Source organism: Talpa europaea (assembly GCF_964194135.1).
Source record: "Talpa europaea genome assembly, chromosome: 12".
In the NCBI taxonomy this organism is placed as follows: domain Eukaryota; kingdom Metazoa; phylum Chordata; class Mammalia; order Eulipotyphla; family Talpidae; genus Talpa; species Talpa europaea.
The window spans coordinates 94,525,847-94,538,694 of NC_140079.1; the positions used below are offsets into that span (position 1 = coordinate 94,525,847).

General features: G+C 41.4%; 1 protein-coding gene across 2 annotated transcripts in view; it reads left to right on the plus strand.

Annotated features, from left to right (window-relative positions):
• Positions 1-12,848, plus strand: part of PARN (poly(A)-specific ribonuclease) — a gene marked incomplete at both ends in the record, with an annotated part of 137,131 nt that overhangs the window by 17,822 nt on the left and 106,461 nt on the right. For both annotated transcript variants that reach the window (XM_084250657.1, XM_084250658.1), the window contains 7 exons: positions 59-115; positions 2,682-2,759; positions 7,487-7,530; positions 8,936-8,978; positions 9,657-9,732; positions 11,701-11,811; positions 12,125-12,194. In XM_084250657.1, coding sequence (XP_084106783.1) covers positions 59-115; positions 2,682-2,759; positions 7,487-7,530; positions 8,936-8,978; positions 9,657-9,732; positions 11,701-11,811; positions 12,125-12,194 — 479 coding nt within the window. The remainder of the gene's footprint in view (positions 1-58; positions 116-2,681; positions 2,760-7,486; positions 7,531-8,935; positions 8,979-9,656; positions 9,733-11,700; positions 11,812-12,124; positions 12,195-12,848) is intronic.

Below are 12,848 nucleotides of genomic sequence, written 5' to 3' on the forward strand. Positions count from 1 at the left end.
TCCATGCAAATGAGAAATAGATGTATGTCAGTAGTTTCTGTTTGTTTACTTTAATTAGGAGGAACTGAATGATGCTGTGGGATTTTCTAGAGTCATTCATGCCATTGCTAATTCGGTAAGTGAACCAAATTTTTTCTTTTAAACTAGATTCCTCAATATAACATATAAGGTGTCAAGCCTAATTACCATTGCAAATGAATCATCTGGATACATTAGCATGTTTACCTGGAGTGGAGGAAAGTAGATTATTGTTACAGTGTACTTGGGGAGACGTAATTGCTAGGGATATTCAATCCTTTTTTCAGAATGCATAAGAGGATTCTACTGTGATGTCCACATAAGGCTACCTAAACTAATGTTTATTATTCTCAAAACCAGCAGGAAGTAGAATAAAAGAGAGAAACAATCAGGCATTTGAGCTGTTTTCATCTCTAAGTAGAAGAATCCAGATGGAGGAAAATAGTGTTGTGTTCCTTTGCTTAACTGGACTGAATCTTTTCTGACATCGCTCATAAGTCTTAAAAATATGTTGGCCATTCATGGAAGTATGTGAGAGGGTTCTGTGCTAGGTGTGGTAGATGTTTCTTGTTTGTAAGTCTTTTCTGGGAAGAGATTGGGGTAGATAAACCAGGTCGTGCTGCAGGTCATTCTGCGGATTACACATCTGATGCAGACCGCTTGCCTGGGTGCTCAGCTGCATCTGAGACTTGGGGAAAGGAATCATAGCCCTGAGGAGGAGTCACCTTGTCCCTGAGAGGCTGAGGGAAGCCACAGAGAATCTCTCAGGGTTTCGAGGCTGTCCCACTGCCAGGTGTGAACTTGTCAAAACTCCGGCTCCTGAGGGAGGAACACTGCTGTCCTCCCTTGGGAGGGCAGAGGTTACAGAGCCTTTGGGAGGAAGGGGGCTGGCTGATCTGGAGCTCTTTCTGAAAAGTAAATCAGGTGTTCAGAAGGGAAAAGAAAGTTGGATAGACCTGGAGAGAAACAAAGGTGTAGGTCTCTTCAAACATGGCTCAGGTAACAGGTATCCAGAGAAGCAGAGGAGCTTCTGTCCCACTTGCTTCCATTGTGCACACGTGGCCAGCAGACTTCAGCTAAGCCATGGTTTGACGGAGATGGGAGGCATAGTTGGCGCCAAGCTCCCCTGTGGTCTTCCTGGCTGCATAGCTGGTTGCCCGAGATTGGGACATTTCCCCTTTCACGAATTAAATGATCTAAGCTTGTTTGACCTATGTTTGCTTTTCCTCTTTGTTGTCTTTTTTTTCTACAGAATAATTCATACTATTGATATGTTTCTGACCATTGACAGTTAAAGTCACAAAGCGATGAACACAAAGTCCTATTTATGAGTGATTCAGCCATTTAAAAGTTTAAAATATGGATATAGTTAAGCTCTCTAAAGCCAGGGAACAGAAATACTCTTAAATTTTATATCACATTAAAGTCTGCATCGGATGTGTAATCTGCAGAATGACCTGCAGCATGACCTTAATGTCATTCTTAGTAAATCTGTGTTTCTATAGTTTTCAAAAACTTTTGATTTTGTAGTAATTTTACACTCAGAAAAGTTGCACAGTGCCTCCCTGGTGGTGCAAGGGGTTAGGTCTCAGCACAATGAAGCTATCCACAGCCACTGCAGCCTGAGTCTGATCCCCGGCCAGGGAGGTGACACACATGGCATAGCAGACCTCTCCTGTCTCCCCGCTGCTCTCCTCAGCAGTGTACTTTAGTCAGTCTGCCTGTTCTGCTCCCCACTCTGTCTCTGGTGAATCCTCTTCACCACGCTACCCCCCACACCTCTGGCCTACACCTTAGCTTTTGTATGCATAAATAAAAATTAAAAAAATCTTTTTTTTTTTTTAAAAAAGAAAAGTTGCACAAATTGTATAGCCTGTCCACCCATCCCTCACTTAGCTACCCCTCATGTTAACCTCCCATGTGACTGTGCTGTGATTCGATTTCAGGAAATTAATATTGTTACAATTAATTATATGAGCTAAAAACCTTACGTGAATTTCACCAGCTTTTCTGCTGAATCCTTTTTCTGTTCAGGATTCTGACTAGGATCCCACACTGCATTTACTTGTTATTTCTCCTTAGTCTCCTCAAGTCTGTAACAGTTTTGTCTTTTATAACCTTGATATTTCTAAAGAGTATCAATGAGGATTTTGTCAAATGTCCCTCAGTTGGGATGAATTTTGACATAGGTGAATGAAATGAAAGTTCTGTCTGTTTAATTCAAAATATTATTTTTACCGTTCAGTATTGTTATGAATGTATCTTTTGAAAAGAAGTGAGTTGTTTTAAGGAATATACTTTTAGAAGAGGTATTGGAGTTTGTTCATAAATTACTTAACAGTTCACGTCACTCAGCATTATAGTGACTTTTTAAACTTGAGCTCATCAAGAAAAATATTACTATGTTTGATACTTAAGGGTGGCAAGATGAGTTAATAGCAGAGAAAAATAGCAATCAAATCAAAATCATTTGGCACTTTTACTTCAAAGAAGAATGAAGCCAGCCCTAACTTATTTACTTGCATATGATTATAATTTTTAAAAAATGTCAAAAAGTAAGTTTAGTGCAGTATCTTCACAGAATCTGAACCATGCATTTCACTCTTAAGCCTTCATGTAATTTTGTACCCAGAAGCCCTTTCCCTAACCTTGAGTTTCTTTAGGGAAAACTGGTGATCGGACACAATATGCTCTTGGATGTCATGCACACAGTTCATCAGTTCTACTGCCCCCTACCTGCGGTAAGTGGTTGTCAGCCGGGGTTAAAAACGCACAATTCTCTTGTTTCTGAGAAAGTGGTCTCTTCCCGGGTGCTGTTTCCGGGTCTGCATCACACTCCCAGAGAGTCTCCCATTTTGAAGATTAGGGCTTACAGGCCATTTAAAGGGCTGTTCATTCATCTCCTATTGCCAGCGCAAGGCTAAATGCTTTGTCTTTATGCCAGTGGTCTGCTCAGCTGGGGCTGGGCAGGGCCCCCGGGCCGCAGACATGGGCACTGCTAACATGAGACAGCAGGGCCGAGGAAGATGAGAGGTGCTTTCAGTCAAGTGACCTGGATCAACTCCTGCAAATTCTCGCCTGCCTCCTGTGAGGCTGCCTCCCTCGACTTCCCGTAGACCTGGCTTGTGAGGCTGCCTCCCTCGACTCCCCTTAGACCTGGCTTGTGTGTTCATGCTGCACTGAGTGCATAGAGCTCCCCGGGAAGAGGCTCCTCTCTATCTCTTGCTCTTCTGCTCCCTCACTGGCATGTGGACTCATCTCACTTCCTGGGCCCTCCCCCTCCTATGTGTTCTCTTTGTTTCCTTCCTCTGGTGATGTCATCTACTATCATAACCTCAGCGGACAGCCCCGGCATCTTGGCCTCCCGCTGTGACCTGGTTTTGTATCCTGAGACCCCAGTTTGTGGCTGACCCCACACTACCTTTCTTCCTTATTACTGTCTCCTGACCAGTTCTTCCTCCTGGTTCCTTAATCTCTGTCTGTGTCTCTAAGTGATACCCTGTCACCAACACTATTTTTAACGTTTGACTCTTTGTCTGTCCCCCAGATCCTGTCACTTACAAAATCCTCATAATTTTCTCTCCCTACTATTTCTCACATCTGAATTCTTTTCATTTTGGCTGCATGATTTGGAGTTTGGCAAACTCCAGGCAGGATTCCCTGTTTCCCTTTAACCTTTAGTACATCCTTTAAGCTGAATCTTGGCAGATTTTTTCTATGAAGGGCCAAATAGTAAATGATTCTGGGCTTTCCAGGCTGCACTGTCTCTGTCACAACTCTCAGCGCTGTCGCTGTCGCCTGAACTCTGCTGTGGAATGCATGGCAGGTAGACTGGCTTTGTTTCCATAAACCTGTGTTCAAAAAAAAAATGGGTGGTGGGTCATATATAGCCCTCAAGCCAGAGTTTGCATGCCTGCCACCACATCGATCTTTTATTACTTCTGCTTTGGAAGAGACCTCTGATCAGAGTTCAGTCTCATATTTCTGTAACCTTGAGGATGTCACTGCTTTTCATGACAACTATAACCTTTGGGACTCAAAGACTTGAGAGCTGTGAATCTCAAAGCAGACGTGATGGGTCTGAATTTGCCTTGTATAAATCTAAACAGCTAGTGTTTGTTTCAGATCAACCATTTCTTGTTGGCTAAATAATCCAAGTAGCAGCTCCTCTTGTGACTTAAAAAAATAGATGTCTTTATTAATGTAACATTAGTTTGTGACATTTTAATAGTTTCACGTAGATAGATAATAATTTGACATCTGTGTATACTACACTAGGATCCCCACCAGAGATCTAGTTTCTTCCACCACCATATAGTTGATCCCTTTTAAGCCCACTTTGCACACACACACACACACACACCACACACACACACACACACACCTTCTCCCTCTGGTAACCACCAATCTATTTTCTGTATCTAAAAGGTGGTTTTCTTTTGTTTGCTTGTTTGCTGTGTTTTTTATATTCCACATGAGTAAAATCATATGGTATGAAATTTCTCTCATTTATTTCACTTAGCATAATCGCTTCCAAGTCCATCCATGTTGTTCCAATGGCAAGGTTTCCTCTTTTTCCTACAGCTGTGTAGTAGTCCATTGTGTGTATGTGCCATGTCTTCTTTATCTGCTCCTCTGGTCTTCTCGGGACTTTTCAACCTTTAAAGCAATGAAGTTACCAGAAAGGAAAGAGGAAATGTATTTGTGTTGTGTTTGGAGGTGTTTTGAACACTCAGTAGAGCTTAGCACTTAGGAGGCATGACATATTGATTTAACAAGTGAGTGTCTTCCAGCTGTGCTCTCTTAATAATCTTCTGGTATATAGCCCTGTTCACATCACTGACTGCTCAGAATTCTGAACTGATCCCACTTCTCTGTCTTTCTGTACTGTTGACGCTCCTCTGCCTGGCATAGCCAGCGCTCAGTGTTCCGGCCCAGTGGTCTAGCCTCACTTTACTCTGCTTTTTTCTTAGCCAGACTGACTCATTTGTTCCTGAGAAGTGCTTTGTGTTTTTTGCTTGTCTGTGTTTTTGGTATATAATATCCTGCAACTTGAATTTTCTCTAGCTTTTCTCAATGTTTGCTCTTTGCAGCTTTCCCCTCTCATCAAGGTTTTATGCCTCTCCCAGGAAGTTTTCCTTGTCTGCTCTTGGTCAAGTGTTGTTCTTTCCTTCCTCTGAACTCCTGCAGAATTGTGTACTTCTTATGGCTGTAAATGTTGTCTTGAAAGCTTACCCCCTTCTCCTTCTAGGTAATTTCCCCCTGGGGCAAGGGATATAACTGTTGTTATCGGTGTATGCTGAGCCTTGCAATGTCATAAGCCCTTAGTAAATGTTACCATGAATGAAACTAGTTTTGAAGTAAATTCTAGTAGAAAAGAACATGAGATTTGTTGCAGAGTAGGAGGTGAGTTAAGATTAGTGGTTTGGCTGCTCTAAAGTTCAGTAAGGAGCCCTCTGCCAAACCAAAGCAGGTGGCAAATTCCAGGATGAGGGCCTCGCAAGCCACATTCTAGAAAGAATTTTGAGAATTGTTATCTAGAAAATCCTGAAAGGTCTTAAATATGACCTGTGATGAAACACAAAACAACAAATTCATATTCATATTTTAAAGAAAGTACCTGCTTCAGAGCACCTGCAGTGAGTGTTTCTGCATTCTTGGTGGAAACAAAGTACTGAGATTAAACAATGAACCAACTTAGTTTAAATATCTAAAAGGTAGTCGTTATGCAACTGGTGAAAAACATTAATTGTACTAATATATAACAAATCAGTACCAATATATAGTATTTCAAAATGAGACTGAGTGAATAAAGTGTGGATACTCTTTTAATATGTGACATTTATGATTAACCTGTCAGAATAGCTACATAAGTAAACATGATTGAAACAACTTACCTAATGCTCTGGCTCTAATTAAAAAAAAAAAAACTGTTTGAAAAATTAAAAAAAAAAGAAAAAAGATTAGTGGTTTGGGCCTCCCTGGTGGTGCAGCGGGTTGAGCGCTGTGCTATGAGGCTGTCCGCAGCCTCTGCAGCATGGGTTCGATTCCGGGCTGGCCAGGGAGATTCCCACATGGCGCGGCAGACCTCTCCTGTCGCACCTGCTGCTCCCCTCAGCAGTGTCTTTGGTCTGTCTGCCTCTTCTCCCCACTCTGTCTCAGTTGAATTTTCTCACCCTCCCGCACCTCTGTCCTGTGCCCTAGTTCTTGTGTAAATAAATAAAATCTTAAAAAAAAAAATTAGTGGTTTTATCCACTGCTTTACTGCGATGGTGATATGGGTAAGATTTTTATGCTCTGTTCTTATCAGAGGGAAAAAGTGGTTTTCTTCCACCTACCTTTGGAAGAAGTGATGAGAATAAGTGAGCAAGCTTATGTAAAATGGTACAACTTTTACATTCACCTGTACCAAATTTTACATTTAAAAGTTTACTGAAGGTTCCTATTTTGGAGCTACCTTTAGGAGAGTCCCTCCTCAACCATCTTCTTGGTACTTGGGCGTGATCTTTCAGAAGACATTGATCTGCCACTTTGCTAGATACTGGCAGGAAAGTCGCTGTGATTCTAATTGTTTCTTGCTTATGGGACTTTGTAAAGGTATTGAGAGATTACAGTCCTCATTACATTTTTGTTTTGACTTCATGTTGAAACTACTCGTTCATGTATTGTCCATTAATTTAACAAGAGCCATTGAAAAGCTGGAAAATATTTCAAGCTAGCTAAATGCAGTCTGGATTCACAGGGTGAAAAGTTAATTGGAAATGGCAGGTTGCTATGAAGCATGAATAACACTGAAGGGAAGTACAGTTACAAAGGGCCGGGTATGACTACCCGGTACAGCATGGCAACTGCGTATGTAAATGAGTTCATTCAAAATTAGAGCAAGCTTGCCTTAGCTTTCAGCTTCCTGATCAAAGAAACTTAGGAGGTAACTTGTCTAATGTAGATTCTTGTTATTGCTGTCACTTTAGCAATTTTCCAGTCAAAGCAGGAATGTGTGTATTGAAAAGCAGGTGTTTTTGTGACCATTTAAATCAACATACCCAAGCATGTCCATTTAAAGGAGGAGTCTTATTGTGTCTATTTCCTGCATACACCAGCTTATTTAAATAAGTCTGCTAGTCTGACTATGATGATGAGTTTGTGTAAGAAAGCTGTGACTGAAGGCTTTCTGCATTTAAGAAGAACTTTCCCCCTTCCTGTTTTAGCCATAAAGTGCTTAAATCTGTTCATTTTCATTATGCAGAAGTTTCACATCTCATCATATGCTTCCCCATCAGCGAGAATATCGTGACACTTTTTAAGAAGGCATTACTAACTAAAATTAGGGCAGTTTAGCTGAAAGGGCCTGTGTGAGGCATCACAGTTTGTTTGAGAAGAGGATATGGAACTTGAAATATCATGAATGTTTTTTAATACTGTGAGTGGATTAGTGACATTGTAATCAGTCTTTCTGTTGTTTTTTTAGGACTTAAATGAGTTTAAGGAGATGACAACTTGTGTTTTCCCCAGGTAAGTTTTCTTTGAGGATTTGTCTTTCATTTAAAAAAGTGATCATGGTGTATATAAGTAGGCCTGTAGTCATTTATTAAACCCTTAAGATCGTGATTAGTTCACATAAGCCAGGAAATGGTTTAATACCTCCAACTTTGTGATGGCTTGCTTTTATTATTGATGATTTTGGTATTCTATTGAGAATTAAAATATGAAAGGAGACTCTTTCTCCTCATGCCATATCTCATCTGAAAAGCTGCTGAAGTTTTCTCGAATTGACTCTTGTCTTTCTTGTATAGAGATACTAGTTGGCACTGTGGGATTGTCCCGTTGAGACTATTCTGTAGTCAAGAATTGTCTGGTCAGATATTTTTTCCCCTCAACTTTAAGTCAACTTTATCTGTTAGTATTTCTCCATGTCACCGTTGTGCATAAGTTCTGCTAGGTCACATGTTTGAAGGTCACATGTCAGCCACGTGACACCTTCAGAGCATAGTCTATGTGAGGACCGGCTGGAGAGGGGCAGGTACAGCATGGAGCATTGGCTTCTCCAACCAGGCTTTCCATTCTGTTTATCCACAGTGTTCACATTTATATGAAAAAAAAAAAAAAGTCTTCAGATTAGTCTGTCTCCTTTTTGTTTAAATGTTTTTCTTTAAAGATTTATTTTTGTTTATGCATACAAAAACTGGGGTGCAGGCCAGAGGTGTGTGTGTGGGGGGGTGGTGAGAGGATTCACCCGAGACAGAGTGGGGAGCAGAACAGGCCGATCTACTGGAATACCCTGCTGAGGGGAGCAGCAGGGAGACAGGAGAGGTCTGCTATGCCATGTGGGTCAGCTCCCTGGCTGAGGATTGAACTCAGGCTGCAGTGGCTGAAGATAGCTTGATAGCACTGAGACTTTTACCTCTGTGCCACCAGGAAGGCCCCGTCTCCTTTTTTCTTTTTTCCTTAAATGACTAATTATTTCAATCTCTGAAACAGAATAGTAAGGGATAACAGAGATAGTATGAAACTACCAAATACATATTTTGACCTCCAAGAATTAATATTGAACAAATCTGGCAGTGGTAGAAACTGACAGCCTGGGAACATCTGACCTGCAGTATTTGGGCATGTGAAAACATGATGCTCTTGGACTTACTGGAGATTCACATAGCCACACCCTCTCCACATACAAGCTAATCTAGAACTTGTGCTCTGAGTGTGGGGAGTGTGGGCTCCCTTGCAGCCACCGGAAGCTCCTGGTCGATGGGGCTGGGCTCCCAGCCTCATGCTGTGGGAGGCCTGAACTAGTCCAGAATGGCTCATGTGCCTAATTCTCCTCTCCACTTTTAAGACAATAGGCTATTCATCTGAGTCAAACACATTTGAACACTGATATACATTTTGTTTACCTTATTGAAAATTCTTTTGTTTTTAGACTCTTGGATACTAAATTGATGGCCAGCACACAACCTTTTAAGGTATTTTAAAAATTTGAACTATTACTGATAAGCTATATTTTGGAATTTTCTGAATTGTGACTAAGAGCTTTGGAATTCTCGTCTGTTTAAATGCCATTTCCAAATATATCCAAACAAAGAGAGAAAAGAACAACAAAAAAAAAATGGGAAAAGACTAGAAAACTATACCAAAATGTGAATAGCAGTTGTCTTTGGGTGGTGGAATTATGTTGTTTTTCTCCTTTACTCTTTTTGAATCTAAATTGTTAATATGAGAATGTATAATGTATTTTTGGGTAGATCACACATACATGCACTTCTCCCTTTATTTTCCTTACTTTATGTATTTGGGATACATTTTATAATAAAAAAAACTCAAGTAAAGGTGTAATCATCTGCTACTTTGTGGAGTGACTTTAGACCCCCTCATGAAATGAATGGCAGGACGGTGTAGCTCTCTGGCTAGATACTGATTTTTAATGGGTCTGTGGAAATCTTTCATATGACTGTACTTTCCTTATGGTGAAAATTAAACCTGCACCTTGTCTTTCACATGGAATGAGCAAAGACACCTGTGATTCTTTAAAGAACACAAGGGGGCAGCACCAGATTTTTTTGTTTTTGTCATGATGTTCTGCGGAGCTCAGTATATGTTGCAGTGAGATGAGAGCTTGTAATTCTCCATTTGCTGGTTTGCAGGATATCATTAACAACACATCCCTTGCTGAACTGGAAAAGCGGTTAAAAGACACACCTTTCAACCCTCCTCAAGTTGGTAAGAATGTAAAGTGATCTGAAAATCCCCAAACTCTTGGTGCTAATTGTTGGTGTATATTGTAGAAGAAAGATGAAACTGCTCTAGAATCGATCTCGCACAGTTACAGATTTCTGTTAACTTACTCATGCTCTGTGTCGAATTACTGTTTTCTGAATAAAAATGGCCTTTATGTTAATCCAGTTGGTTAGTAGCCTGTTCATTGAGAAGTTTAGCAATTAAAGCTTCAGGGCTTTTATTTCTTAATGCTTGGAATTCTCCCAAACCCAATGTGTTCTCTTCTCTATGGTGCATTGTTCAAGCAGAGACAAAGAGTTGGTGATTAATTGCCAGGAGTAGAATGAAAATATATTTTGTGCTTCAGAAAGCCCAAGAACCGGGTTTACTGCTGAGGAAGGAGAGACTCCAGCCCTGCCTCCTAGTGACGTGGTGTAGGAGCAGAGCAGCAGCAGTGAGAACAACCACAAGTGGGGAGAATATTTCTCGGGTGGAGAGCTGGTGCCACATCCCTCAGCACTACCCGGGTGTTTGGTGAACCTCCCAGGTTCAAGCTCCTTCTCAGTCCCAGTTAGCCTAGTGGTGCGGCAGATACTGTAACTGACATTCTGTTAGCTGGGAGCTGCATCTAGCAAACTCCTGAGGACATACATAATAGGGTTAATGGTTCAGAAACCATTAATGGAAGGTACCACAGCAGTCACGATTTGCCTCCCTTTCTGGGTAATAGTCCAAAAATGGAATTAAGAAAAGGCGGGGGTAGGGGTGCTAGAACTTTACTGTAACAATAGAATGGGAGGAATTGCTTTCGGATATCTGTGTTTTTGGTGGTGGTAGAGTAGAGGGTATTACTTAATTGGCTACCACGTTGAAAGACTTTTTTGGATACTTCTTATGGAGATTAAAGAACTCTTACGTAAAGAGCATTGTGTGACATAAAAACAGTGACAGCCTTTTCATTGTTAATTTCCATTCATGCTTTTGATTCTGCTATACCTTCTTGATAACTCATTTTCAGAATGATTCTAGGAAATAATCATGAGTTATAGCTTTATCCTATTTTTTCCATCTACAGTTCTGGCATCTGGTAGAGAATTTGGTCTAAAACGGGTCACTCTTAGATGTTTTCCTCTCAGCATCTATGTATAAATCTGTGACAAAAGAATCAGGTTATAAAATGGTCTCTGATGAGGTGGCCTCATGTTCCAAGGGCAGCATTACTGCAAGTTCTGATCTAATTTTGGAATTAGGTGTGCTTTCATCTTTAGATTTGTAAGCTTGGAAACATAGTAGAGGGCAACATTGAATTGAACTACCAGTGTTGATTGGAATCTGCTTTTTTGGAGGGTCACGTGGGGTTTCAATAGGTAACCATTGCTGAGTGTTTACCATGTGCCAAATTCTATAAGAACTTTAGTCACCTCGGCTCATTTGATCTTCACAGAAATCTGGTAAGGGTGGTTTGGTCACATCTCCATTTTACCAGAGGAGGCCAAAAGGTGAAATGATTTGTCCAAAATCTCAGGGCAATTAAGTAATGGTGCAAAGATCAAAACTCAGACAGTGGGACTCAGAGTTCGTGCCAGTAATCATTACTCTGAAGTTCCTGTTGGGTCTTGATGATCTGTAAGGGAAGAAGCTCCTTTCTGTAAACTTAAAAAGCAGTCAGGAGGAATAGCTTTCCTAGAGCATGTGACACGTGATTGTCAGTAGTGCCACCTTGTGAGATGAGGAAGCCAAGGCTAGTCTCTGATAGTCTGGCATGGCATTTCTTCAGTCTAGGCCATAGCTTTCATTTTCAGGGACTCTGTCATCTGTATTGTAAGCTCTTGTCTGGCGAGAATTAAGTAATAGGCATTTAGGATATGTCTGAGCACATAGTAATGCACTTGGATTTGGTGGGGCAATCCCTACCAGTCTTCGTGTTTTGTAATGGCCTTGGAAAAACTGTCTCTTCTTTTTTCTTTTTAGAAAGTGCAGAAGGTTTTCCAAGTTACAACACAGCTTCTGAACAGCTCCACGAGGCAGGCTACGACGCTTACATCACAGGACTGTGTTTCATCTCCATGGCAAACTACCTAGGTACTCACTGTTCATGTGTCTGTTGAACACATAGTGGTGCAGAGTGGATCTCACCTGCCTGCCGCTTTCCTGGGATCCACTCACGGCATTAGAAGTGGAGGGGGTTGGAGGTCAGAGTTGCAGGAGGTTGGGGTCCCGGGGGGCATGGAGAGTCCCCAGGGAGGAGCTGCTGACACCTGTGGTGGGGACTTGGACTGTGCAAGTGCCTTTTACTCTTGGTGAGCCATACTGTTGATTTAAATGTATTTCTGCCTGCACTTTCAGTCTTCGTCTGCTTGACTATATATAATATTCTGTGTCTTTTCTTCATCAGGTTCTTTTCTTAGTCCTCCAAAAATTCACGTGTCTGCCAGATCAAAACTCATTGAACCTTTTTTTAACAAGTGAGTAATCAGAGGGCCCCAGTCCCCAAACTTGCTTTCTGCGGAAGAGTCCTGTGTCTCTGACTTCATTGAGGGATGATTGGGCGGTGTCATGCATATTTCTCGTTTCTAGTGACTCAGATGCTATTCAAAGTAGGAATTGACCTTTTGGGAAATAATTTATTAAATATATTTGCTTTCAAAAAGTGAAAGGAAGGAAAAGCAAACATTATCAAAGGTGGTATATCTCTTCCAAGACAAAGAAGTGGTTTTGGCATTTAAATTACCTACAATGGATAAAAAGAGAGAGAGGGCCTCCCTGGTGGTGCAAGGGGTTAAGCACCGCACTGTGAAGCAAATCCACAGCTTCTGCAATACGAGTTCGATCCCTGGCCAGCCAGGGAGCAACCCACATGGCGCAGCAGACCTCTCCTGACTCGCCCGCTGCTTCCCTCAGCAGTGTATTTCAGTCAGTCTGCCTGTTCTGTTCCCCACTCTCTCTCTGTTGAGTCCTCTCACCCCCCGTATCTCTGGCCTGTACTCCAGCTCTTATATGCATAAATAAATCTTTAAAAAAAAAGAGAGACACAGCGAAATAAGCCAGAAAGAAAAAGAAAAATACCGGATGGTCTCACTCATAGCAGGAATCTAGAAAACTTAAATAAGGGACCAGGA